General features: G+C 48.0%; 1 protein-coding gene across 1 annotated transcript; it reads left to right on the forward strand.

Annotated features, from left to right (window-relative positions):
* Positions 1-6,269: 6,269 nt before the first annotated feature.
* Positions 6,270-23,816, forward strand: RPN2 (ribophorin II). The gene is made up of 17 exons (XM_086474624.1): positions 6,270-6,282; positions 6,392-6,594; positions 8,353-8,448; positions 9,105-9,280; positions 10,146-10,221; positions 10,612-10,746; positions 12,824-13,000; positions 13,397-13,515; positions 13,933-14,038; positions 16,439-16,530; positions 17,400-17,514; positions 18,176-18,370; positions 18,908-18,994; positions 19,565-19,660; positions 20,802-20,877; positions 21,803-21,932; positions 23,711-23,816. The coding sequence occupies exons 1-17, from the start codon at positions 6,270-6,272 to the stop codon at positions 23,760-23,762; spliced, it is 1,944 nt and encodes a 647-aa protein (XP_086330750.1). The 3' UTR covers positions 23,763-23,816.
* The last annotated feature ends 2,648 nt before the right edge of the window (positions 23,817-26,464 follow it).

The following is a 26,464-nucleotide window of genomic DNA, read 5'->3' on the forward strand; positions in this document are numbered from 1 at the left end:
TTGTGTGGTTCATCGTACCAAATATATGGGAAATATCTTCAGGCCTGGGGAGTGGGATATGTCCCCAGGGCCCGCCTGTGGTGGGGGCTTCTCTGGGGCCCAGGGCGGCTGAGCTGGAGGTGCTGCTTACCTCAAAAACTCCCAGCAGCTTTTCTCCTGTGAGCTTGCAGAAGCAGGACTTGCTGTTCCCTTTCCCCCTGCTTTCTATCTAAACAAGCTGTCAAGCATTCAGCAGCCGCCTCTGCACGGAGCCAGTTCCACATGGGCGATGTGAGAGGAATGAGTTTCCCCCTTCCTGGGGACCAGGTGGGGCAGAGCCACCTCATCCCCCAGCCCTGTGGATGGGAATGTCTCTGGAGCCACTCTGAGAGATGAGCCCTGGGGAACAAGGAGCGGTTTGCAGATACGGCATCCTGGACCGAGGCAGTGGGGGAACCTGTGCCACCCCACGTGGCACCCTCAGTGGGTAGGGTCCCCTCCATCCAGGGCTCCAACATAGCCCAAGGAGATGCCATGCTGACATATGCTGAGGATGCCTCCATATCTACATGTGCTCCTCCATCCCCTGGCAAAGCCTGTGCCCCCACAACTTCCAAGACAAAGCCCAGCTGTACTGGGGTCCTCAAACTGCTCCCCATGGGAGCTGGGGCTTGCACAGCCTCTCCCAAGGGTGCAATAGGCCAAAGCACTGCAGAGCAGGAGGTGAGGAGGGGGCTCTGCCAGCTCCCTGGGGCAGCTCATCATGCTCCAGCACAGCTCAAAGCCCAGGTGATGTTAAGTAAAACACCCCGGTCTGAGTGGCTGCTGTGCTGCCAGTGGAGCTGGGCACAGGCTAAGGCTGGGCAAATGCAAGGGGAAACCTGCAGGGACATCTCCCAGGCAGGCAGGGTCCCCCACCACCCCCTCCCAGCCACCTCCACCCACCCAGTGGCTCTGCATGGGTCAGGACACGTTTTCCCTTCAATTACTCCAGACCCCAGCTAGGTGGGTTTTCCTGCTGGCTCCTTTAGGTAGGTTTTTATGGCCCCCCCCACCCCAGTGGGGTCTGTGGGGGTGAAGCTGCCAGGAAAATGCCTGGTCTTGGCATGGCAGAGCCAAGGGGAGCCAGGAAAACCAGTGGCTTGAACAGCAGGATTTAACCTGTCTGCCTCATCCCACCTCTCATGTGATTGAGAGGCAAGTGTATGACCCTGCTGAGTGTCCCAGCCCGGTCCTTCCCTTTCCCTACGGCTTCCCCTCCCACCTCCTCTGCTCCACCTCCATCTCCTCAGCAGAGAGAATCTGGCTGAGGAGCCCAGATCCGACAACATCCCGCAAAAACAGGCGAGTTTCAACATGGATGATGGGAACGGTGCAAACACAACCCATCCGTTGGAGCTTTTCAATGAGTTCCCATCCTGCTCCCAGCTTCGCACCCACCCTCCTGCCCAGGGCTGGGCAGTGCAGGGGTGCGGGTCGCATTGCTGGGGTCAGTAAATCACTTTGCCAGTAGGAGATGAATACTGCAGGGGCACACGTGGGGGCCACGCACTTGGGATGCCCTCAGGAGGGCATGGGAGGCTGGAGGCATTGCCAGCCCCAGCCCCTCCCAGCTGCCTGCCAGTGTAGGGACTGGGCTAACTGGAAGAGCCCCGCAGTGGGCAGTGCTCCTGGTGACAGGGTGCCCAGGGAGCTCACAGGTGTGACACCGGGTCAGGTTCGGGTCCTGGCAGCCTGGCAGCCCTTCACCCCCTCCTGCCAGGGGGGCCGGTGGGACACAGAGCGGGATGAGGAGGGGAGGACGAACAGTATCACAGAAAAATACACAACAACAATTTAACAACACCCCCCCCCCCCCCAAAAAAAATGTCTCCCAGCTGGGATTCATCAACAAGAGCTTTCCAGGAGTAGTAATAAGGAAAGCAGACCCTGGCCAGAGCAGTAATACCTTTGTGCTGGCCAGGGCGAGGTGTGCTCCTGGGAAAGCAGGTTGAGCAGCCGAGCTCCCACAGAGCAGGGACCAGCGGTGCCTCTCCAGCGAGGCAGGAGCTGCTGGGGCACAGGGCACCCTGAAGAAGGGCTGTCTTGAGAAACCATTTGCAGGCAGCCAGAGCACGGGCTTTAGCCCTATGGGCAGTCCCTCTGCTCAGAGCCGCCCCAGCAGGGCTGGGGGCTGGGGAACAGGCTCCCGCTCCTTCCCAGGACTCGTGGTATTAAGCCTAAAAAGGGAATTGTTGGAGACTTTACCAAAGAAGGAAGGCCGGCTGCACCGCTGGCAGGCAGAGCTGGGAGGAGGGATGCTGCAGCACAGCCCACAGGTTTGGGGGCTCATTCCCCTGCTTGTCCTGGGCTCCCCTTGAATGCACGGGGGCCAGATCCAACCCAGAGGTGCTGTGAAGGCTGGTGCTGTGCACTGCTCTCCTCGGGGCCGCTGCAGGGACTGAGCCACCCAAATCCTGTGCGTTGTGTGCAGTGGGTGTGGGAGGCAGTGGGGGGACAAGACCTGCGGTCCCCTCCCTAAATTCACCCCATTCCTTCCCTGCCTGCACCTGCACGTGTCCACGCAAGGCTCCCACAGGGGAAAAAGAAGGAGACCTATACCCCAGCTTCCCACTCCTCCCAGGGCCATCCTCCATCTTCCACCCTCCACCCTCCAGCTTCCCTCCTCCAAGCCCTTTGGCACCAGGGGGGGCAGCAGAGGAGAGCTCTGCCCTGGGGCGAGCAGAGACCTTGCACTGCCCTGCACCCCGTGGAGGGGTCCTGGCCCCTCTCCCCAAGCTGGCAGGTTTATTTCGCACCTCTTCATCCCTTTGTCCTTGTCACCATCACCAACCAACCAAAGCTCAAGTAGAGACAGGCAAAGCATCCTGTGGCTGGAAAGCTGCACGACGAGGCCAAGTCCTGCTCTGAACAGCGAGTGCTGCTGCTGTGCAAAGGTCCCAGCCAGGACCAGCCAGAGGCTCTGCCTGGGGCGAGGGCTCCTGAGCTATGTTATAATGAGGGGTTGCAGCTCTTGATGGGCTACAGGTCAAATGCATGGTTATTAGAACTTGGTAAATGTGGTTTTAACAACCATCTGGCACTTCTTTTATACGCAATAACCATCCCATTACATTGAAATAAAATCCACATTTAAGGCACTTAATTGCACAAGTGGCCTTTAGCTTTTTCTCTCTCATCTCATAAAAAACCCCTTCCTATTTCCATCTGTCACAGCAGAAGAGTTTGGCTGCGGGTCTCCAGCCTCCTCTCAAGGCTGGGCTGGTGCACATGGTGTGTTTCAGCCCCGGGGGAAGGCACTGGAGCCTCAGCTCTCAGCCACCCTGCAGCCTCTCTGAAGGGTCCTCAGGATCCCAAAGGATTGCGTGGTCATGTCCTGATATGGACTAGAGCAAGGCTAGAGCAAGATCAGACACTCATCTGATAGCTTGAACAAAAGAGAAATGCCATCTCACAAGGGATTTTGAGATCATTTTAGTTTGGCTTTGCTCCAGTCCTGGGAAAAAAATCTTCCCCACAGCCCAGTTTCCCTCTGGGAAGGGCAATGGGATAGGACATGCCATTGCAGCTGGCCAAAATGTGTCATTTGGTTCCAGCAAAATGTAAGGTGATGCAAACCCAACTTGGCAAAACAAAAGCCCTTTCTGGGACAGAATATCAAAATCAGACACTCTGATGCAGAACATTTTTTTCCTTCCCCCAGGAAAGCTACAGCGACGGGATTTTGCAACACACTTCAGAGGAGCTACATCTCCTGAGGGAAAATGGGAGAGGAGTAACCCAGTGCAAGGGGCCATCCTCAGCGGGGGAGATGCTCATGGCACAGACGAGTGCCTGTATCCTCGGCCCATCATGCCCATCGATGACGGATGGGTGCCTTTATCCTCATCCCACTACACCCACCCGTGATGGACGGGTGCCTGTATCCTCATGCAGGCACCCATCCATGCCGTGCGCATCTCCCAAACTGAGGCAAACCTGTTCAGGCTCCATAATTGGGGGATTTAGGTGAGATTGGTAGTTCAGCACTGTCGAAACAGAGCTGATGGGCAGCACGTCCCGGCTGGGCTTTATAAACCACCGGCGAAGCCATCCCCACCACACCTCGGTGTCACCCAAAGAGGAGCTGACATCATGTCATGGCTCTGGCGCAGAAGGAGAAGCAAGGGCTGCCAGGCAGAGCGGAGAGCAGGCTGCCTTCTCAGCCGTGGCTTTCCACATTACGCGGCTCCACGGCTCCTTGTTTTCCCCCAGCGAGGCCGAGTGCCTTGTCCACATTATACCAAATGGCCCAAAACCCAGGGAGAGCAGAGGCAGAGGGGCAGCAGGAGGGGTGTGTGAGCAGGAGCTGCACCAGCTCCAGTGGAACTTCCCCGGAAAGCAAAAAGCACAAGTTCCCAGTGCCCTCTGCAGGAGGAAGCACAGCCCTTTTCCCCAAATTTTGGGGCCTTCCAGGAGGGCAGTGAGCAGCGGGACGGGCGTCCGTCACATAGAGCTTGCTGTGTCCCCCACGGGACAGCCGAGCGTGGGACAGAGACTCGGAGGCCCACCAGCCCATCCCCAGGGGCTCACGGGGAAGAAGTAATTTTGCACATTGACGTATGTGTTGCTTCACTGCAGGAACTTGGGGTCTCCAACAGGGTGGCCGTGGCCGTTCCCGAGACTCACCTGAAATAATCAATATGGGCAAACGGTGCTATTTATGCCCAGAGGAAATCCAGCTTCATTCACCGAGAAGTTTGGGTTTTGGAGAGCTGGGGCTTAACCTTACAGTCGGGGTTTTTTTGTCTCCTTTTTTTTTATTTGGTACTTAGGGAAAAACAAGGGGAAAAAAAACGAAGAGATGGAGAATAAGGCTCCCCTAAAGCAGAGATCGCTGAAACAATCCCTTAAACCTCGCACGCCTCCATTGAGGAATCTGAGCGAGCAGCGTGGCACAGATGTACTTGCTACTTGCAAATGCCCTTCCTGAAGCCTCGCTCCTGTGCCAGGAACCACCACTCCCAGGGTCTCACTGATGAAGCTCATGGAAATGCCCACTCCAGGCTGCCAGAGGTCGCCGTGAAGCGGATTCTAAAGGGTAGTTAGCCATTCTTTATTACAACCCACCCTCTGGGGAAACATGCAGCGGGGCACTGCCTTTTCTGCCCCTGCTTTTCTGGGAAGAGAAAGCTTTTTGGCAAGCAGTAGCTGAGAAGCTGGTGGCTTTGCCAGAGGCTGGCTGGGGCGGTCAGCTGTAATTAAGAGCAGGAGGTTACAGTGGGGGGTGGCAGGAGAGGCTGACACCCGCTGCTGGTCACTCAGGGGTGGCAGAGGTAACTGCATCCCGGGTGAATTAGCAGCCTTGCATCGCTCGATGGCCGTTCTGTTGAGTCCCAGGGCGCCTGGAGGTTTGCTGACACCCCAGGACCACTGCCCTTCCCCGGGCGGGGGGGGATAAGCGCCTTCCCACCACGGTTGCAGGGAAGATGCTGAGACACAAGGAGCTGGTGGGACAGTGGGGAAATGCACTGGGCTCTGAGGCCAGCGGCATGGGGAGCTCCCAGAGGCATGGGCTGGCATGGCACGACATGGCACGGCATGGCACGGCCCGGTATGGCACAGTGGGTACGGCACGGCCCGCGGCCCGGCATGGCACAGCAGGTACGGCACGGCACGGCACGGCACGGCACAGCATGGGCCGGGACAAGGTGAAGCGGCGCGGCAGGGCATCACACGACACACCACGGCGTGCTGCGGCATGGCGTCGGGACGGGGCGTGGCCCAGCACGCCATGGCGTGGCCCAGCTTGGCATGGCAGTACATGGGTGATACAAAATGCCACGGCGTATCCCCACGGAACACAACGGAACACAACATGGCACGGCGCGGGCACGTGCGCAACTCCCGGCCCGCCTTTACGCCGCTTCCCCTTTAAGGCGCCCTGGCGCGCTCAGGCCCCGCGGGCGGCTCGGCCAATCAGCGCAGCCCACATCCCCGCCAGGGGCCGCCCCCGCCCGCCGCCGAGGGCCGCCGGGAGGCCCGTACCACTCCCTCCGCCCAGGGGAGCCGCCGCCGCCGCTCCCCGGGCAGCCCCGCTGCCGCCCCGTCTCCTCCCGCCTCCCGCCCGCCCCCCGCCGTCTGCTCGCTGTTAGAGTTTCGCCGTGTCCGTAGCGGGCGCCCGTGGGGCTGAGGCCTCCTCGCAAAATACGCGGCCGCTCCCGCCTCCCCGGTGGCGCGGACGCCATGGGGCGGGCCGGGGCGGGGCGCGGGGCGGAAGCGGCGCCGTGGCCCGGGTGGCGGGCGGCATCATGGCGGCGCCGGGTGAGGCGGGGGCCGCGGTGGGGAGCGGGCTGGGGCAGGGCGGCGCGGCGGGCGCGGCGCTCGGTTCCGCGGGGCAGGGCCGCGGGGTAACTCGCTTGTCTCTCCGCAGGCCCGCGGCTGCGTTTGGGGGCGGCCCTCGGCCTCCTCCTCCTCCTCGCCGATGCCCAGGCCCTGGCCCCCAGCCACCGCCTCACCGCCCGCGACCTGGCCCGGCTGAGGGCGGCGCTGGAGCGGCCCTTCGCCGACGTGCAGGCCGCCTTCTACTCCATCGTGGGCCTTGCCAGCCTGGGGGTGCGGGTGGAGGACGAAAAGGTGAGCGGTCGTGGGGCCCCGGCGGGGCCGCCGGTGCTGCCGCGCCCCCAGTCCCCGCTCCGCCGCTGGCGGCTGCCCTGCCGTGCGGCCCCGGGCAAGGCGGTTTGCTGTGCCGAGGAGCTGTAGGCGCAGCAAAGCAGCAAAAGGTGCGGCATGATGAGTTTGTCTGGCGAGCTGTGCTGTGGCAGACCGTGAGGGGAATGTAAAGCATACGTGTGTTACGTGCTGAGCGGGAACAAACCGCTCCGAGTTACCATCTTTCAGCTGTGCTGCTTGAGTAAGTTGCATCTTCGTGTGGGCAGCCACGTGTCACGGGCTCTCTTACACTTACTGGCTCTAAATGGTGGTTTCAGGGCTCGCTCTTCCACGGCCTGTTGTGATGGGACTGTAGCGATCAGTTTGTTTCTCTGTTTTGTGAAAAAGATTTCTGCCCGCAGCATGTTTGCTTTGCTGTCCTGTTAAATAGAGCTCTCGTTGTTTCATTCCAAAAGTAAATTCGGCCATGATCTTGATATTTTTGTCTATCAAATATGTTCCCTAGTGTGCAAACTGGAAGCAAAGGCTTGTGGCATCAGCACGATGCTTACTGCCCTTCGTGTCTTTAAGCATTTCTAGTTTAAGCGTTGCAGGTTGTCTTTGTAACGACCTGCTCACGTAGGCATACCTGCTTACAGGTGCACCTAAGCTGTTAACATAAGTGTGTTATTTCCTCATAAATTCAGCTAGTTCAGTGGTTTTAAACCATTTGGCCTTAGTTCCTCTTTGAATGCTGTGCCTTTGCACCACAGACTCATCGTGGAGATGCTGCGGTTCACCACGCTGCAGCCTTGCTGGGTGACCCTCCGCAGGCTAGGCTGAGGAGTGCTGCCTTTGTGTTGGTGTGGCAGGGTTTTTTGATAGTTCCTAGTTTTGGCAATGATAATACTGCCTTTGCTTCTGAAGCTAAACAGTAATTATTTATTTGTTCCTTGAGGTTTGTGATGAGACTCTTTTTCTGGACAGTGTCACTTTTCATGGAGTGAGACTATTTAAAAGGTAGAGGTAGTAAAAATAATGGCTAGACATAACAGGTGAACATATGTCAGTATTCATAGGTAGCTGTAGCATGAAAATCCTGTCCTACTTGTTAACACCTGTGCTCCACATACTCAAAAAACAGTGAGTGATATATGAACAGTTAAATTCTTGGTTATTTTCTGGTTAAAATGGAATCTTGATGATCCATCCATCTAGCTGTCGGTTAATAATAAGCTGGCTGCAGGTTAATGAGCAGTCTCATTGCTTGCCTTCATCCTGTAAATGCTTACCTGGCTTTTCTTTCTGTAGGCTTTGAAATTCTATATCCATCAGTGATTGTGTGTGATGTACAGCTGGGAAGGAAGCTCGCCCACAGAATTTCTGTTCATCTGTTCTCTATCCTGGAAGATTTTCCCTACTAAATATACCCATGTGCTTTTATATGTTTTATAATTATACTCAATTTAAACTTGAATTCTGTTTGCAGTAGAGTTTATGTGAAAAGTCACTTCTCTCTTTTAGCAGGAACCACGTTTTGTTTCTGTGCAGCACTTAGCAGAGTAGAATCTGGGGGGTTCTAGGCTATGCTGCATTGCAAATATTACTAAGGATTTCATTTGCCTTTTTTCCAGTGTAAATAAAGCATGTGTGTGTACGTGAAATTGTCTTAGAGTGTCATTTAAATCTCCTTTCAGTGACTTAAGTCAAGACTGTTGATGTAAGTTAACTACTTCTTCACAGGCTGCGTGCAATTTCATCAAATCTCACGTGGACTCCAGCAGTGTCGATTCCCTCTTCTATGCTGCACAGTCCATCCGCGTCCTGTCTGGCTGCGAGGTGAGTCTGGAGCCCTGAGCTCTGAAGGCAGATGTTACCAAGGAAATACTTGCCTTGATCTTTTTCTTGGGTTTATTTGATGCATAACTTCAACTTTTACTTTCTTTTGGTGGGTTGTACTCTGTTGTCACTTAGGTAAATAACTCATGAAGTGTCTGAGAGTGCTCTGTACGAGGCAAAGTGTAAAGATATAAAGCAGGTATTAGGCCCCGAGTAATTCTGGGGGGCTGTTTCTTGATTAAACGTTGGTAGCTAAGAAAAAAGGAGCCAGCACATTTTAACAGAAGTCACGGCAGCTGTGTCGATTAAAAACTCTTTGGGTGGATGGTGAAGTGTTCGGATGTGAACCCCGTGTTGAAACACTGCAACAGTACAAATGCAGGTCCCCCTTGCTGGACTGTGGGTGCGTTATCCAAACCCTGTTTTTCATCAGTACCACTGGCACTGCACAATGATATGGTACCAGATGAAAAGCTGTAGCAGTTGATAGTTGACAGCAAAACTTAGGGATTTAATTAATTAAACTAAAAGGTAACAAATGATAAAGGGCTTTTCTCCAAAAGCTTATAGTCATTCACCAATCAAGTGTCTTGCTCCAGGAAGAAATCAGTGTTTTTTCCAGTGTGAATCAACGTGTTCCCTGTGTTCTTCCTCAGGTTACCATTTCAAACGAGACCAGGGAGCTGCTGCTTGCAGCTGTCAGTGAGGATTCCTCAGTCACCCAGATCTTCCACGCCGTTGGGGCCCTGAGTGCCTTTGGCCTTCCTTTAGCATCCCAGGAAGCTCTTGGTGCGCTTACTGCTCGTCTTAGCAAAGAGGAAAACGTGCTGGCGTAAGTCTTTCAGACTCACTGTTGCGTGTTTATCCCTTAGGCAGTTGGGGTTTGGAGTAACGGATATTTTAACACTTAATTTTTGTAACATAGGTGTAGCAGAGTAGGTGCTGTGTTTTCATTTGATGTGTTTGTGCAGTTCAGTGTTGTCCTTCAGGTGGGATGAAAAATACTTTTTTGGGCTATTTTCTGTGTGATTTTGCAAATGACCTTCACGTATTCAGTTTAGTTCAAGAAAAATGGTCAGGAAAAAGGATGTATCCCAAAGAAGACTCCTCTTTTAGAAAGATTCACAACGTACTTTTTACTTAATCCCCAGCCGTGGTTCTGTGCCATTGATGGCTGCGGTACATACGCTTAATGCTCTTCCTCAGCCCTGTTGTTTGTAGGCTGGGATGCCGACACTGTGAGGTGGAAAAAACGTGCCAGTAAGCGGAAGGAATCCTGGCATGTATCACCAAAGAATTAAGAATCTTACTGTGAAATGAGAGAATAGAGCTTTCCTTAAAAGCTGGGGAAGAAAGGGAAACTTTAGAACTTGTTTTTTTGATGAAAAAAAATGGGTTCCTGGAAGCCTCAGTAGCAAGTCTGGGGATCCGTGCTGTACAGGGATCAGCGTTTGGTTTCTTCTCTGCCTTTGCAGAGTTTATTGCAGCGCTGATGCGGCTAAAGTGGTGCTCCCCTAACAAATTCCACATTTGCACTAAATCACTTCATGTTCATTGTTGCGAGTCAACTGAATGAGTAATACCTGGTTTACACTTCATTCAGACTAGAAGCTGTAGTTGCTTTGATTTAGATGACGTCTGGCTTTTAAGGAAGGAAAAATTATACAATGGTTTTGTTTTGTTTGTTCTTGTTTAAGAACCATCCAGGCTTTGGAGACGGCGTCTTACTTGTCCCAGCAGGCAGATCTAAGTGGCATTGTTGAGGAGATAGAGGTAGGACCATGCTGTGCTCTCTAACTTTTCAGGAATTTTAGACCTCTGCAGTATTAAAAGCTGTATTAATGTGATACACAAAATGAAAAACCAACCTGGCTAATTCCTTGCCTGCATGATGTGGGTTGGCTCGGCTCTTCCTTTCAAGCCAGTATTTCTTCTGGACTTGTAACTGTTTGACAGTGGACTGAAACACAGAAAGTCATGACTTTTAAATATAATTAAATCCACTAAATGCTGAAGGTTTCTTTTTCTTCCTGTTTCTAGATGACTGTTACAAGATACATCAGTGATTCCATACAGATACTCTTGATTACAGGCCTAACAGTAGAGTTAACTTCTGTGAATCTACTAGAATGCAATTTAAATTTTAGTAACTCTTTCTGTCAGGATCTTGTTGCTCGCCTGGATGACTTGGGTGGAGTTTATCTGCAGTTTGAAGAAGGAATTGAGACAACTGCACTGTTTGTTGCTGCTGCCTATAAGCTTTCAGACCATGTGGGCACGGAGCCAGCGATGAAAGAGGTCTGTATCTGCCTTTTCCTCCTTCACACGTTGTAGCTCACAAAAAGGATCTGCCTAGTTCCTGTTGTGCCGTGCCAGAGGCCGGTATGACTTGGTAGAATTTCTGCTGGAAAAAATAATGAGCACACTCAGTGAAAGTGGACATCTCAGAGGGAATGTTAAGTAGTAGAATCTGGGAGAAAATTCCGCTTTCAAGATCACAGACTGAATTCAGTTTGGTTTTTTTGCTTTTTCAAACATACAGAAGGAAATCGCAAGTGAGGCCTAGTTTTTCACTATTTATTGAGACAAGCTGTTGAAAAAACCCCTTCTTGTTTCAGAGTTTGTTCTGGTATTTGGCACTTGTCTAGCACTTTCCAGCATTTCAAAGCATTTTGCAAATGTTATTTACCTGTGAGGAAGTGCAGCACCCTAGTTTGGGGTGCCCAGAAGGGAAACAACATTAGTACCATATGCCTGCAGGAATCCAGATGCAAAAACTTGTTGTCTAAAACGAATGACTACTGGAAATTCCTTTTGAGCTTGATTAAGGTAGAAATCGTTACTGCAAGCTGTCCACTTAGTAATTTTTTTCCACGACAAGTTAACTGTGTTAGATGTACTTTTGATTGAGAATGGCAGCTCCCTAAAGCACAAGCCGAAGTGGCAGCGTCGAGACAGAAGCCAGTGTCAGGCATCTGAGTTCATTCCTGGCTCTCTTCCATGCTGCTGCCAAACAGACTAACGCAAATTAATTTTGATGTCGTTTTTGAGTTGGTGATTCTGCTACGCACAATTCAAACTGTCAGCGTCCAAATGATGTTCAAAAAAAAAAGACCAATTAAGGAAAATTATTTAGTGTCGTTTCAGAATTGTGCTGTCAGAAGTGCTATTGTTGGGGCTTAAAGCTTTATCTCTTGTGAATGGTGAGAGTGCCTCCAGAAGGCCACAAAACTCTCTTTAGAAATTAACATGTAGTATGTGAAAAAATAGCTCTGTAGCTCCCTTTTTTTCCCCTGTAATTTAAATGAGAGTGTCAGTTGCTGATTAGGGTCTGGAGCTATGCCATGCCCTCCATATAACTGCAGGGTTTGCACTATGCAGGAGTTCTGTAGCGTCTGGCTGGATGCTTTCGCTAGTTGTGAAGTGCATTGCTGCTCGTTAGTACAAGTAGGAGGGTGAAAATTTGAGATGCAGTAGATTTCATTCAAAAGTGTTCTTCTAGGTTACTAAGTTGTATGCCCGCTCCTTTGTTTGGGATTGCCTTTCATTATTCTCATTTCTGATTAGAATGTAGCCCACAATCCTTTGCTTGGGTCAAAGTACAGGTAACCAATCCCTCTGTTTTCCAGACCAGCAGGGAGTGATGGAAGAATCCAAATAACATGGCATGCCCTGCGGAGCGTGGTGCAGACGCACTAGCTCTACAAAGTCAGGCTGCAAAACCAGCTGGGGGACGCGATCCCACCCCACTCCTCCTTCGGAGAGAACAAATTAGCTCTGGCACATCCCAGAGCCAGAGCTGGCTCTATGCTCCTGGTGGTACTGCTTTAAAGCTAATCCTCTTAGCCCCAGGGCACTGCTGAGCCTGAGGGGATAAGCCTGCGTGGGCCTAGACTGGCTCCTTCCAGAGCCCTTAGGGTGCTTTGCATCACCATGCTGTGGCCTTCCCGGCTTGGCAGGTAGCCAGGATGTCTAGCCTAGTCGTCCTCCACTGTATGAAGACAGTTGTATGGTTCCTGGAGCCACATTGTCTTTTTGCAGCTGGACACAGTCTGGATAGTTGATCTGACGGCATCTTCCATTCTGAAACGCGTAGTTTGAAGAGCTAGATCCAAATTCTGTTTCTGCAAGTTTTTAGCACAATTAATTGCAGCAATTGTGGTTGGAACCTCCCAGCCAAGCATAAGAATGATAATGTGACACTCAAAAGGTAGCTAATTTTGGGTTACCTCATAACTTGAGTTATTTTTAAAGCAAGTGGGAAATTAAACAGTCTTTATGAATGATGTTTTTTTTAATAACATTGTACTGAGCCAGTCTGCAATGTTGTGGTAAGCCGCTGGTGCTTAGATGTGATTTGCTTTTCCTCTTTCAGGATCAAATTATCCAGTTGATGAATGCAATCTTTAGCAAGAAGAACTTTGAGACACTCTCAGAGGCCTTCAGCGTTGCTTGTGCCGCAGGTGCTTTATCCCGGAACCGCTACCACTTGCCTGTCATTGTTGTGCCCGACGGGCCTGCAGCCGTGTCTCACCATCAGCCCGTACTCAGGGTGAGTCCTTAGCTCCAAATCTTAACTCCTCTCTTGGCTCAGTCTTTAGTATTGTAGGTCTGGGCTGACTGAACGTAAGGTGATGTCTCTCATTTTTAGCTCCAGGACTCAGGTTCCAGGAGATCTGGGGTTTTAGTGCTTTTATGAAGTGATTCTTGGGAACCGCTGCGTACCCAGGGCTTACCAGACACTGCCTGAAGAAGGCACTGTATGGGGGTCAGCTCTGCTGATTACAAACTTTATCGTTCCCAGTTACATTAGAAAGAGCTGGGTGAATCTGGGATGCTGGGCAGGGGCGAGCTCTGTGTATAATACAGAGGGGCAGCGAGTCGTCTGCACTCCTGCATTCCTTCTGGGACAACGGGTTTCATGGAAACTTTTGTTTTTCTATTGTAGCTACAAGTGACTGACGTTATGTCCCAGCCACTGACTCAAGCTTCTGTAAAGCTTGACTACGCCAAGTCTGCATCTAGCAAAGCCACTGTCCTTCAGCAGACAACATTTGCTCTGTCAGGGTAAGAAAATAATCTTTATTTTCACAGTTTGTAAGGCAAGCAGGTGTTATTTAAACAGCGTTGGACTTACTTTCCTTATGTATTCTTCCACCTGAAAAACGTTTGTATGATGGAACACTCAAAATGCTGTAGTTGCATTTGGTTGGTAGTGGGTGACTGAGCACGTTTGGTAGTGATGGTGAATTTCTGTTGTTTTTCTTTTGAATTGGAGTAGGAAATTGCAATGTTCTTCTGACTTCGGGGGAACTTTGAAGAGTTCTTTTCCCGCTGTGCTTAGCAATGTTAGTTTTGTGCTGGGTTTGTCTGCTTCCTCCCTTAATCTAGCATAGTTGGAGACTTCTGGGTAGCAAGATGTTACATATTTGTAGGCTGCTGTTTTTGTCCTAGAGGATACTTAACACCTTGCTTTTGTTATAGAGATGTCTTTGAGCTGGACTTCATGAATGTGAAACCTGCAAGTGGATATTACGATTTCTCTATCAGTGTTGATGGAGACAAGCGGTTCATTGCTAACAAAATTGAGGTGGGTGTGCTTTTTGATGGCATTTTAATTCTGTGCCGGATCACTGAAATGGCTTTTTATTTATACCCATTAAGGATGTTGCCAGTTGTATGGCATTTTTATCACATGTTTTTCCATAATGCGTTGGATTTTGACTCAGGATTACGACCAGTAACCAGATTAATATATGATCAAAAGATTTGTGTGAATTTTGAAACTGACTTATTACTTAGATGCTGATCTGACAGCGTATGAACAGGGGCTAGCAGTGGATGTGTTAATATATAAGCCCAAAGTAGCTGTGCAAAAATGATTACTAAGAATGTTAGTTCTTCAGACTGTTGAAGATTTGAGTCCGTAAATCTCAAGGCTTGGCTAGCAGTTGTCTGGCGATAGCCTGATGTATGGAAGCTGAGCATTTGTTCTCTGTTTGTATAAGCTCTGGAGCCCTACAAGAGAGTCAAGGGGGTCTTTTGGTATCTCCTAACTCTGTATATTGTGATGCTTTTGTAGTGGGGAAACCGTGACCAAAGCAAATGGAAATGAAGTTTTCATTTCCTGCATACATACCCCTTTTTTGGTGGCAAAAGCTGTTGTACCACACCTTTCTGAAGAAGAGTTTTATCTATAAACACTCAGAGGCTCACTTTCCTCGAGTTTTACAGTGGGAAGAATGTGACCTCTGTGACTATTCCTATAGTCACCCCAGTGTCAATAGCTAAGAGTGCTCTTCTCCAATGATGTCTGCTCCCAGGGTTAGTTTTTAAGGAAAAGATTAGCTTTTAAAGTCTTTCAGCACAGTCAGCTTGGAGTGGAGGAGGACACTTATTGACAACTGCTAACCTTTACTCTGTGTATCAAATTGATGTTGTCGTTGTAGTAGTAATGGCACTTAGGAGTGTCAAAAGGGGATTGATTGGTCCTGCTTGAGCTCGCTGCTGGCACACAGAGGTACCGGTAGGAACGTATTAACGCTGGGGTGGCTTTGTGTGAGCCGCCTCTAATAAGACACGTCGTTACGGGGGAGGACTGCTGAGGGAGCTGTGCTTTTTTTTTTTCCTTACTGTTATTAGCATTAATTGTCCTTAATGCACCATCGTTTTGACAGTAATGAGCTAAACCAGTGGGTTATTACTCCGGCAGAGACTACATTTCCTGGCATTAAAATATTTGAGAGATGTTTGTGTACTGTTCAGTTGGAGGGGCTGTGTGTAGCAGCTCCGAGTTCCCTTCACGTAACTTCTTTTAAAATTAATATTTCATTAGTCTGTCTTTCTTTGCTCCCATCTTGGAACAAACTAAGGCTTTACTAAAATTAGCCTGAATAGTCTACATGTTAGTGGATCCATTTTCAGGGGTAACCTCTATCTTTAATTATGCTTTTTGTTGTAAAGGAACTGTCAAGACTGTTGTGTTTGAAGCCTGACCTGAATACTTTGATTTATGTTTTTACATATTTTTCCCACAAGTTCCCTGTGAATTATTTTTCAGGGTGAGGGTGTGGGACTGGTTCACATGAGCAAACCTGTAATAACAAATTGTAGTATACGATGAAAAATATCTTGGCAGTGAAACTTTAATTCTCCAGGGGAGCATTTGTAAGCTGTGAGAACAAATGTGCTAATTAAAAACTACAGACTGCAGTAACTGCTTAGTTTTGAGAGAAGGATTGAAATCAGTCAAACCCACTGAGGTTCACTGCCTAGATGGTGTGTGGTTTGGGACTGGGGAGAGGGCAGGAAGTCATTTCTCTGCCTGGGGTTTATACTGCACTTGGCCCAGAGGAGTGTGATAAATGGCAGGGCCTTATTGGCTGCCCTGCACCAAGTGATAAATGCTGTGACTGAAGGAAGGCTTGCTGAACAAAGTGCAGGTCTGCAGGAATGCTTTGGCTTTTGCCTGCTGGTAATAAAATCAGCAGAAACCTATTAGGCTTTAGGAGCCAACAAAGGCCTAAGTGGTTGCTGTCCGGCGACCGACCTCACCTCAGATTGCTATCCAGTAAGCAGAAGTACCTATGCACATGCAGTTTTACGTCGTGTCATTTGTAATGTAATCTTTAATAGCTAGTTTCTGCTCATTCAGAAGGAAAACTAGTTGAATCTGGATAGTTGGACTGTTCCATTAAAAGCCATTCTCCGAAGGGCAGCTAACTCCGGCACAACCGAGAAGTTGGTGCCTTCAGAGCTGGCTGCTTGTGCAGGGAGGAATGGGATGGGTTGGGGCTAGTGACTGATGCAGGAGCTCTGCTAGGAGGTAGATTGCTGTAGATCCTTCTGTTCAGGTTAGGTTCTGTCTTTGACTTAGCGTAAGGCCTTCTATGGGGAAGGGGACGGAAGAGGTAAAGCTTGTGCAGTGAACTTGACCGTAACTAGTATATGTAGAGCGCTCTGCATCATTTTCTGTTGTGCTTTGTTGCAGCTGAAAGTAAAAGTTTCCACAGAAGTTGGGATTACTAATGTAGATCTTTCTACTGTGGATAAAGATCAAAGCATTGCACCAAAAACAACCAGGTAAAACAACTCGGTGTGTGTGATCCTTTAAGAGGCAACTCTGGCTCTAGACCAGAGGTCTTCTGAGCTTTACCTACTTCAGCTAAAGCAGAGGAATCTTGTGTTGGAATAACTACAAAGTTATACCCATGCTGTTTCTCTTAAACCTGCAAGTTCATTGTGAGGATAATGGTTATTTTTATAGGTGGTTTTCCTTAATACTGAAATGAGCACTAACAGAAGCCAGGCAGTCTCTTCTGTTCCTTTGTTGGCACCGCTCCATAGCGAAAGCAAGTTAAAAGAATTGTGTCAATGTTTCTGATACTATTGGGCCTTGGTAGAGATGCTTGAAAGCAACATGTACGCTGTGTTTGGGGGGTGTGGCTGCCCCATTGCTAGCTGTACTTGAACTTAATGTAACCGGTTTTAACTGACATCGGTTAGAATGTAATGTATGGAATTTGACTTGAGTTGCACAGCCTCGCTGGGGCCCCTCTGTGTGTGTTGATACAGCCTTCCTGTGCTGAAGCTTGAGTGGCTGTTTTTTCTGTTCTGCTGCCATCACACCTTCGGTTGTAGCATAGCCTTGGCTAAAAGGAATGTGTAGTATTAGCAAACCTTCTTCTGGTGTTCCTTTGAATCTTGCAACAAACAGCTGTTTTACTCAAGAATGGGCAAGGTATGTAGATCACAAAAAACCTGTTCATTTGTTTTCCCTTAAATTTATGGGGAAAAAGAAAGACAGGTTCACCTGAATTCTTGATAAAATAGCTCGTCCGTGCTGAATAGACTCCAGTACTGCTAGACAGGCTTGCACACCTCAGTTTCTTTGAACGCCAGGCCTTCTCTTGGAAGATCACCTCAATTCTGTTTGGTTTCTTTTCTCCTAGGGTAGCTTACCCAGCCAAAGCCAAGGGCTCATTCACTGCTGACAGCCATCAGAATTTTGCTTTGTCCTTCCAGCTGATAGATGTGAACAGTGGAGCTGAACTCATCCCTCACCAGGTTAGGACAAATTTTTTCATTGCTGTGTCACAGAGATGTTCCATCTTGAAGCATCTGAGGTGACAGTTGCTCTGGAAAAGATTTGATAGGTTTTGAGAAGCCTTATGTTTCTGACATGAACTGTGAAAGATCACCGGTCTTGGTAGATGGGAAGTGGATTCAGTTCGTTTGTTTTGGCTGTATGTTAAATGAAGCCTCTTCGGGCTCTGGTACTGTATCTTACTGAACAAAAGGAGTGCAGGTAGCCTGCACTGTAAAAGCACACTGCTGATTTTTTTCAGTATAGATTGTTTGCTGGAAAAGTCCTTAAATGTAGAATTTCTTTAATTTTTTTTTTGCTGTGTAAATAGGAAAAAAACCCAAACCCTACGTGCATACATCCCTGTTGTGTGCTGTTGCATATACTCTGTTAAGTAACATTCAGTGTATTGCCCTGTACCCCAAGTGGGCCACTGGAGGGTCTTGGTCCTGTGTTACTGTAGTTACCCAGAGAGACATAGACCTTTGCTGATTTGCAGCGATCTAGACACCCAGGCTCCCAGTTTATACTGGAACTTTTGTTAATGTTGTGCTTTTTAGTTTGGGGTTAAATCTCTCATTTCACTGGCATTTGTAAATGTGCTATGAGGTATTCCAGAAATGTTTCAATCTTTCCTTTCAGACTTTTGTCCGACTTCACAACCAAAAGACTGGCCAGGAGGTCGTGTTTGTTGCAGAACCAGATAGCAAGAATGTGTACAAGTTTGAACTGGATACCTCTGAAAGAAAGACTGAATTTGACTCTGCCTCTGGTACCTACACTCTTTACTTGATAATTGGAGATGCCACTTTGGAAAATCCAATCCTGTGGAATGTGGTATGTAGCTGGAAGTGTGTTGAGGTGGTTTTGACATTACTGGCAGTCTTAACAGGAGGGCATGGTACAGATGTGGAAGAAAAAAGCTCAAATGTTTTGTTCTTTCTAGTGAACCAAAATCCTTTTGGCCATTTACGGGCTCTGAGGTTTGCTGTTCATTTTAAGTTTTTAAGTAAGCATCAAAGCAAGACAGAAATGAATGTTTGTTTCATCATGTGGTGGAGCAGAAACTTCAGAACGTTTATGGGTTTGATTGTAATTTCACAGCAAGCACTTCAAGGTTTAGCCTTTCTGTGCTTGCTGTGCTCAAAATAAGTCCAATTCTTAGTGGTGGGTGCATGACATTACTGCCTCTGTTTAGCAGAAATTGCTTGTTAAGCTTTTTCTTAGTTTCCTTTAAAAACCATGTCAATCATAGATTGACAAATAAGGAAATAGGCCACAGTAATGGAATAGGTTTTATAAAATTTTTAGTACGTTAATAATCAAACTTCTTGAAGTTTGTTTCATGCAAACTTCTGCACGATTTCATTTCAGGCTGATGTTGTGATCAAGTTCCCAGAAGAGGATGCGCCATCCGCAGTCCAGTCCAAGAATCTCTTTGTTCCCAAACCTGAAATCCAGGTACGGTCAAAAACAGGTATTATGTGCAGAGATGTGGGGCTTGTCCTACCAGTATTGTTTGTTCTCTTCATAATTTATTTTTGAAAAGTCATCTCTCACTGTACATACATCACTATGTAAGTAATGTAGTTAAAGGAAGACCAGAGTTACTGCTTAATGGAAAGAAATCTGTTGCAGTCCTCTGGAGTATGAGTAAATAAGCTGTGTGTCCTACCTGTAAGAGAGCAACTGGTGTCACTGAGAAGATTCAGACATGAAAACTCGACTAAGTAAGCACCAGCAAAAGCTCTCTGCTTTGAAGATTTCTCTTGCTTCATTCCAGCCATCTGTGCTGATGACAAGCTAACAAGTGCTTCTGTGAGTGCAAGGGAGGTTACTGTGCAAGAGATCAAATGTGCAGAGACTGGAATAGACGCTGCTTTAAAGAGTCAGTCTTTGCCTTAAGAGGAATGCTTATCATCCAGAGGAACATCTGGGACCGGCACCAGGGCTGCAGCTGGTGCTCTGGGGAGCTGAGAAGCTGCTCTGTTGGAATACTCCTACTTATGAGTTGGTTTTGTTTGTTTGCAGCACCTCTTCAGGGAACCTGAGAAGAGGCCTCCCACGGTGGTATCTAACACTTTCACAGCGTTGATTCTCTCCCCCCTGCTTTTGCTGCTCATTCTGGTGAGTGAACTGGGCCACAGAAGAACAACTTTTTTCCTGCCCAGTCCAAAGTCCCTTAGGAGGTTAGCCAGCTAAAGTCCCTATTACATCTCTTGGTTGATCATGACTAGCACAGCAGTGTTGGAGTCATAGCTAGCAAAGGTCAGTGCAGAGCATGGGTCTGGTGTTGTCTCTTTCCTAAACTGCTGCTTCTGAGTTTATAGTCGAAACAGAGAAAAATTGCTGCCAATTAGAAGAAGGTGGGGTGAGTTTCTCCAGTGTCCTTCTGCTAGGGATGTTGAATAACAGTGGGCAGGTTAAGTTATAACTAACATTAGATTTCCGCAGGAAAGCGAGCAGTGATTCTGCCTTGAACTTAGTGTATCCATCACAACACAAACCTGTTTGCTTAATCCTATCAGATGGATTCCCATTTATGGATGTAATTAGTATTTGGATGTCTGTAGTTGAAACATCTTCTGTTACTGTGTCATCAGATCAGTGTTTAGAACTTGATGCAATACAAAATCTCATCAAGTTAAACTACTCCTTATTTGGGGGGTGAAACTGATCCCTTATTTGCTTGGCAGTAATTTCCCATTAGCTAGTCTCAATGAAAGCTGGCATTCAGATGGTCATGTCCACTGGTCTCTGGAGTTCACAATATACGTGTTGAGGACACTTCAGTGAAAAATCTCATTGCTACTGCTCCTGTTTCCCATCCTTCATGCCTTTCTCGTTTGTACTCTAAAAACTGAAATTGTTTTAATGAGCAAACATCTTGTATCTGTAGCTGGGGTTTTGCTGTGTCCAAAACTAGAACCTTACCTCTTTTTTGTCTTTGTAATTGAAATTAATTCAGCTGGATAGAAATAGCAATGTTTATTTTTCTGGGAGATGTAGATTTGGAGCAATACTCTCTGAGTTAAAGATGACTGAGGAACTGCACTTGGGCAGTTAGAAGCAGCAGGAGAAATTTTCACTAAAGGAGCTCAACAGTGTTGTCTTTAGCAAAATTACTGCTCCGTCCTCATGTAGAGGAGACTACACTGTATTCACTGAAGAGCTTAACACAAACAGGCTGGGAAGATCCTGAAGGTTAAAATAAAAGCTTGTGTTTACAAGGCTGTTATAACTCAGATTTTGTTTCTTTTCCTTTTAGTGGATAAAAATAGGTGCCAACATCTCCAACTTCAGCTTTGCTCCCAGCACCATTGTTTTTCACATGGGACATGCTGGTAAGTGTCAGAGGCTTTCTGCTTTGTTTGACCTTCTCACCTGGGAGTTAGAGATGAGAGCCCTGGTGGTTAATGGGCTTGCAACCTATTAACTATAATGACATAATAGCATAACATTTGTTCTCTTGTTTTCATCTGCCTTCCTGCTTTTCATGATTGTTAATATGGTGGTAAAGCTGTTTTGGCCATCAGCTTATAACAGCCATCATTATCCGGGCTCGTCCCTCTCCCCATTTATCTGTACTTAATAGAACCTCGTATTTCCAGAGGTCACACTTTCTCTATTGCGTGTTTATCCTTTGTAAGCAGGGAGTTTCTGTGGGGAATAAAACTGGGGGACTGCTGTCTAAGTGAAAGACAGCAGCTTTTCTTTAAAACTTTCATGTGAAAGCTCTTTTTTTTTCTTTGGCCGGACCAATTTTTTTTCATCAATTTTATTATGCCCTTGGTTGCACAGTTATTTACTGTCTTGGTAGAATTTCAAAAACATATCAGGTTGGGAGAACATTGGATGTACTGTTTCCCAAATGACAGTGTGTTTCTTAATCCAAGCCAGTTTCCTTGGAAGCTCTATAAAGCTGTAAGCTCCTACAGATGTGCAAAGGTTAGTGTCCTCTGTTGAAATCCAGAGTATTTGCCTCCTTTTAGTAGCCCTTAATGTCTATAAAGATCCACAATTCTGGCACAAGAGGGTTGATTGCAAGCTGTCAGTGTCACATTTTTCTGCAGTATGGAGACCCAGATGCCTTCTTCCCCTGGCAATAATGTATAGTCTTTAGATCTGCCATTTCAGAGCTTCAGAAGTGAGATAAAAACCAAATGCATAGGCCTGGCAGTGCAACGTAACAGTTGTTCTGAGAATAACAAATGGTTGGTCCTTGAAATGCAATTTCAGCCCTGGGCGCGCTCTGGTTTTTTTTCACAGCGATGTTGGGACTCATGTATGTCTACTGGACTCAGCTCAACATGTTCCAGACTCTGAAGTACTTGGCCATTTTGGGTGGCGTCACATTCCTGGCAGGCAACAGGATGCTGGCTCAGAAAGCAGTAAAACGGTGAGCCAGGGGCAGATGTGCGGTGGGAGCTGCTTTTACAGTCGCTGGGGAGGAGCTCACGTTGATGCTCTGCGTGTCAGTAGGTGACACGGTGATGAATGCTGCTTTTGGTTCTTGGGTGTGGGGACGGACTGCTCGGTCCCACTTCTGTGCCTGTTGTCAGAATAAGGGCTTGAACTGAGTAGGGAGATGAGTGGCTCTCACTGAGATACAGCTAACTGCTCCACGTGGCCGCTTGCCAAAGTGATCAGTCACAGAAAACGCAAACTGTGGAAGTATGTGCACTCTGACGTGGGGAAACCCATATTTGGTGGGACACATTCACTGACAAATTTGTTTTACTACATGACCTATCAAGCTCTTACAGTATTGTTAGATAATAAAAGCCACTTTAAACACAGAAGGGGCCTAACTCCTCTGTAGCTGTGCGTGTGAGAGAAGTTTTAAGAGGAAGGTAAGGTGTGGCTATCTTTCTGCTGTCTCCCCCTGCCTAAAGGGGGATTATAGAGAAAAGGGAAGCAGATTGGAGGTGTGCAGCAACAAAGGACAACACACACGAGCAAAACGAGGGAAAATTTACATTCTGGTAAATGTTAAGGATACAACATTCATTTCTGTGCTGGCATTGGACTGATTCTTCACACCTGTGTCTTCTGCCACGCAGTGTCTCGTGACTGCCATGGCTTAGGCAGCCTGCAGGCAGCTTGCTGGCCCGGGCTTCCAATACAGTGCATTAATTACAGGGCGAACCATTCCCTCTCCTTCAGTTTTAACCTTTCTGTACTAATGTAGAGTTTGGCTTTGAAGATGATCTTATTGACATGCTTTGCCATCAAACCTGTGCTTTTCTTACTTTCCCCTCTTTGAGCCACTAGGAGTTGTTTATCCTTGGATAGATACCCCTGGGTTCTCAGTTTTTTGATTACACTGTTAAAACTGGGACAAGAGCGGTAAAAAAAAAAAAACCCACAAGTATATAGTTTTCCAGGTGTTTTGCATTGGTTTGTGGTCTTTAAAACGTCTCTACTTGCATGGCTGTAGCAGGGAGGATGATGATTATCAACCCTTTCCATACCATCCTCCCAGCTTTCTCAGCCTTGCTCCCCTGGATGTCCAGCTCTCTCCACTGTGGCACTTTCTCTTGTTAGCATAACAGTTCTTACTGGGATTTTGTTGCCACGGGGCTATGTTATGTCATGTGATAATATTTCCTTTTTAATTTAAAGAGTAATGATAAGATCATTATTAATTACAGATTGCCTAGGATACAGGTTTGGGGGAAAAGAATACAATGAAGCTTACTTCTAAGTGTCTTTGCTCAACCAGGGCTTCTGTTAGCACATAAATGCAGGTGGTTGGTTCCTACTTCAAAACACTGCAGGGGGAGTCTGTATGCTCTTTCACGGTAAATGACATGAAGCTGCAACTACAATGGCAAATTTGAAAGTAAAACTTCTACCTTAAGCTAAAGTTAAACCCTTTGTACATGGCTTTAAAGTTCAAAAAGGCGTCTCTTTGTTAACGCGCGGCTAGCCTGGCTCAGATGTTGAAGTGCAGTGATAATTAACTAGATTGCACTTTGAGGCAAAGCTGCTGTTCCACTATGGAGACCGCTGGCGGGCATGGGAAGGGGACTGGAGAAACCATCTTTTTACAGAAGTTACCAGAAGGCCTGGTTTTGCTTTTTGCATTTCTGTCACTGGCTCGGGTTGCTGGAGCAGGCCTGCTTTCCTCCTTGCTATCCTCTCTGAACCTTTCTTCCTCTCTCCTTTTGGCAGGATCGCTGCAGAGCAGAGCAGTAGGTTGGCAAAATATAGAACGCTGCGGTAAAAGGGTTTTGCTAGTGACCAGCTCTTCTAGAAGTAAGGGCCTTTTTGGAATTTGCCTTTCCTGGGCATGCTGCCTGTTTCATTTCACTTCATCACTCGCTCCTTGTACAAAAAGATATCTGAGCTGAAGCTGCTTCCTTCTAACATTGCTTATTGGGCTTTAAATCAGTCCTTGGGTGTCCTTGACTACAGCTGGGTGTGCGTGTTAGCAGTATGTGTCCTCTGAGACTAAATTTGCCTTTGTGTGAGTTCCTTAATCATCTGAAGTCTGTATGGTAATATTTGCACATGTGAATATCCTGTCTTGGGTGCCAAGCAGCTATCAGGTGATGAAATAAACCTGGTGTAAGCAATGTTGTTCCTTTAAACAAATTATTAGTAATGTTGGCTGGAGGAGAACATGATGAAAATGGGTGATACCTGGACTGTTCCCATCCTGCTGTTGGTACTCCCTATCCCCTGTGCAGTGTTCTGGTTGTTCAGCTGCCAGGCACTCCAGCTGCTGAATTACGCCCTTGCTTGGGGTGGTGAGAGGTCTGTGTGCAGCAGAGCCAGGTCAGCACCACCTCATTCAGCTGAGAACATGACCTAATCCAGGGTTCACCCTCCTATTAGACTGAGCTGGTGACTCAGTCAGCGGCAGCAGCCAGCCCCCTCCATTCAATACAATCATCTGGTAGGTCTCCACTGTCAGTTACCGGTGCAAAGCCCTTTGTTTCCTTTCATTCTGAGCAGGTAAGATCCCAGTTTGCTGTTTCCGCGGTGGTGCAGGAAGCAGGACTGTCTGCTGCTCTGCATGCTCCCCAATTCTGAATGTGCATGTGTGGCTTCATTCCTTGTTCAGCGCACCATTTTACTTTGGAGAGAGCATCTGGGACAAGTTCTGTGATGAGACCGAAATCACTGTACAGCGTGCTGCACGGGTACATCTCGTGAGCATCTGCTCTCTGTCATGTTCACAATCAGTGCTTGGGGCGCACACACAGTGCATTGAACGGAGCTCAGGTTTTTTTTGTGGTGCAAAACATCAAAAGAAGTGTGGCCAGCAGGTTGAGGGAGGTGATTCTGCCCTTCTTATCTGCCCTCATGAGACCCCACCTGGAATACTGTGGCCAGCTCTGGAGCCCTCAGCACAAGAAAGACGTGGAGCTGTTGGAGCGAGTCTAGAGGAGGGCTACTGAGATGGTCAGAGGGTTGGAACACCTTTCCTACGAGGACAGACTGAGAGCGTTGGGCTTGTTCAGCCTGGGAAAGAGAAGGCTCTGGGGAGACCTACTAGTGGCCTTCCAGTACCTGAAGGGGGCCTGCAGGAAGGCTGGGGAGGGACTTTCTACAAGGGCCTGCAGTGACAGGACGAGGGGTAATGGTTGGAAGCTGGAAGAGGGCAGGTTTAGACTAGATACAAGGAAGAAGTTCTTCACCCTGTAGGTGGTGCGACACTGGAACAAGTTGCCTAAGGAAGTTGTGGATACTCCATCCCTGGCAGTGTTCAAGAACAGGTTGGATGGAGCCTTGAGCAACCTGGTCTAGTGGGAGGTGTCCCTGCCATGGCAGGGGGGTTGGAACTGGATGGTCTTTGAGGTCCCTCCCAACCCAAACCACTCTGATTCTATGAAAACAAAACCACCGTGGGTGGCTGTGTCACAGAAACGCCGTGCAGTGCTATAAGCTCCTGTCTGCAGATCAGATAGCATGGAGGATGGTTTCATGAAAATTACCTGTGGAGCATTTGGCATCATGTCCCATAGAAAAACACCCTGTTACTATCTCCTCTCCCTGGAGTGTTTTCAGGCATTTGAGCACAGAACAAGCCGTGGCAAGTTAACTGGAGAGGAACAGGAGGTGGCTGTCACTTGTTCTGGTAGATGAATGCTGGCTGCACCGCGGCTGTGTTGCTGGTGCTGTTCTTGTCCCTGGATGCTTCTTTTTAGCATAGCTTTGAGCCAGCTTTTTGGTTGCCTGTAACCAAATGCCTTGAGAGTGTGTTCTCCACAGCTTGTGTGTTTTCTGTTTCTCAGCCTGGTATTTTAACTGCTTAATTCCCTGTGGGCTGTGAGTGATCCTGGAAGATCGCTTAACCACAAGCCATAAGTTAGTGCATGTGCAGTCACAAGCATTTGTCCTTATTGCTGGGTTTTCTGCTGACCCAGATGTGTCTGTATTGTTACCAGCTTCTAGGGCTGGACTGTCAAGTGTTCAGCATCCATAGCTGGGCCTGGCTTTGCTGTGCCCACATTAGACTGCTTCATCTTCTTGGGGACATGAAGGTCTTTTCTTTGTGTTTACGTGGACCAGCTGATTCCAAGTGGATAGACTGGCCCTTTTCAAAGTAGAAGAGCAGTTAAGATACCTGCAGGCTTTGCATTCAGCCCTGCTTTTTTGGTCAGTTCTGTAATTTACAAGGCTCATCCATCCCTTTTGCACCAGAAATTAACCTTCACTTTGACCATTTCCATCCTCCTTGAGTTCAGTCCTCCGTTCCTTTGCAGTACTGGTTTTGTCACTCCAGTAAGCTTGCTTTGAGAAGCTTATCTGACAAGCTTCCTTTGAGAGAGAATGAGGGGTCTGGGGACACTTTTTTACTGTGCAAGGAAGTGCTTTGTTGCCTGGAAGAGTTAATTTTTTGGATTTTTCTTTCCAGGACACACTAATACCAGAAGAATGGAAGAAATGGGGAAAAACAAAGCAAATGCCTTCAGAACG

This window comes from Leptosomus discolor, chromosome 17 (assembly GCF_034619465.1).
Source record: "Leptosomus discolor isolate bLepDis1 chromosome 17, bLepDis1.hap2, whole genome shotgun sequence".
NCBI classification, from domain to species: Eukaryota; Metazoa; Chordata; class Aves; order Leptosomiformes; family Leptosomidae; genus Leptosomus; species Leptosomus discolor.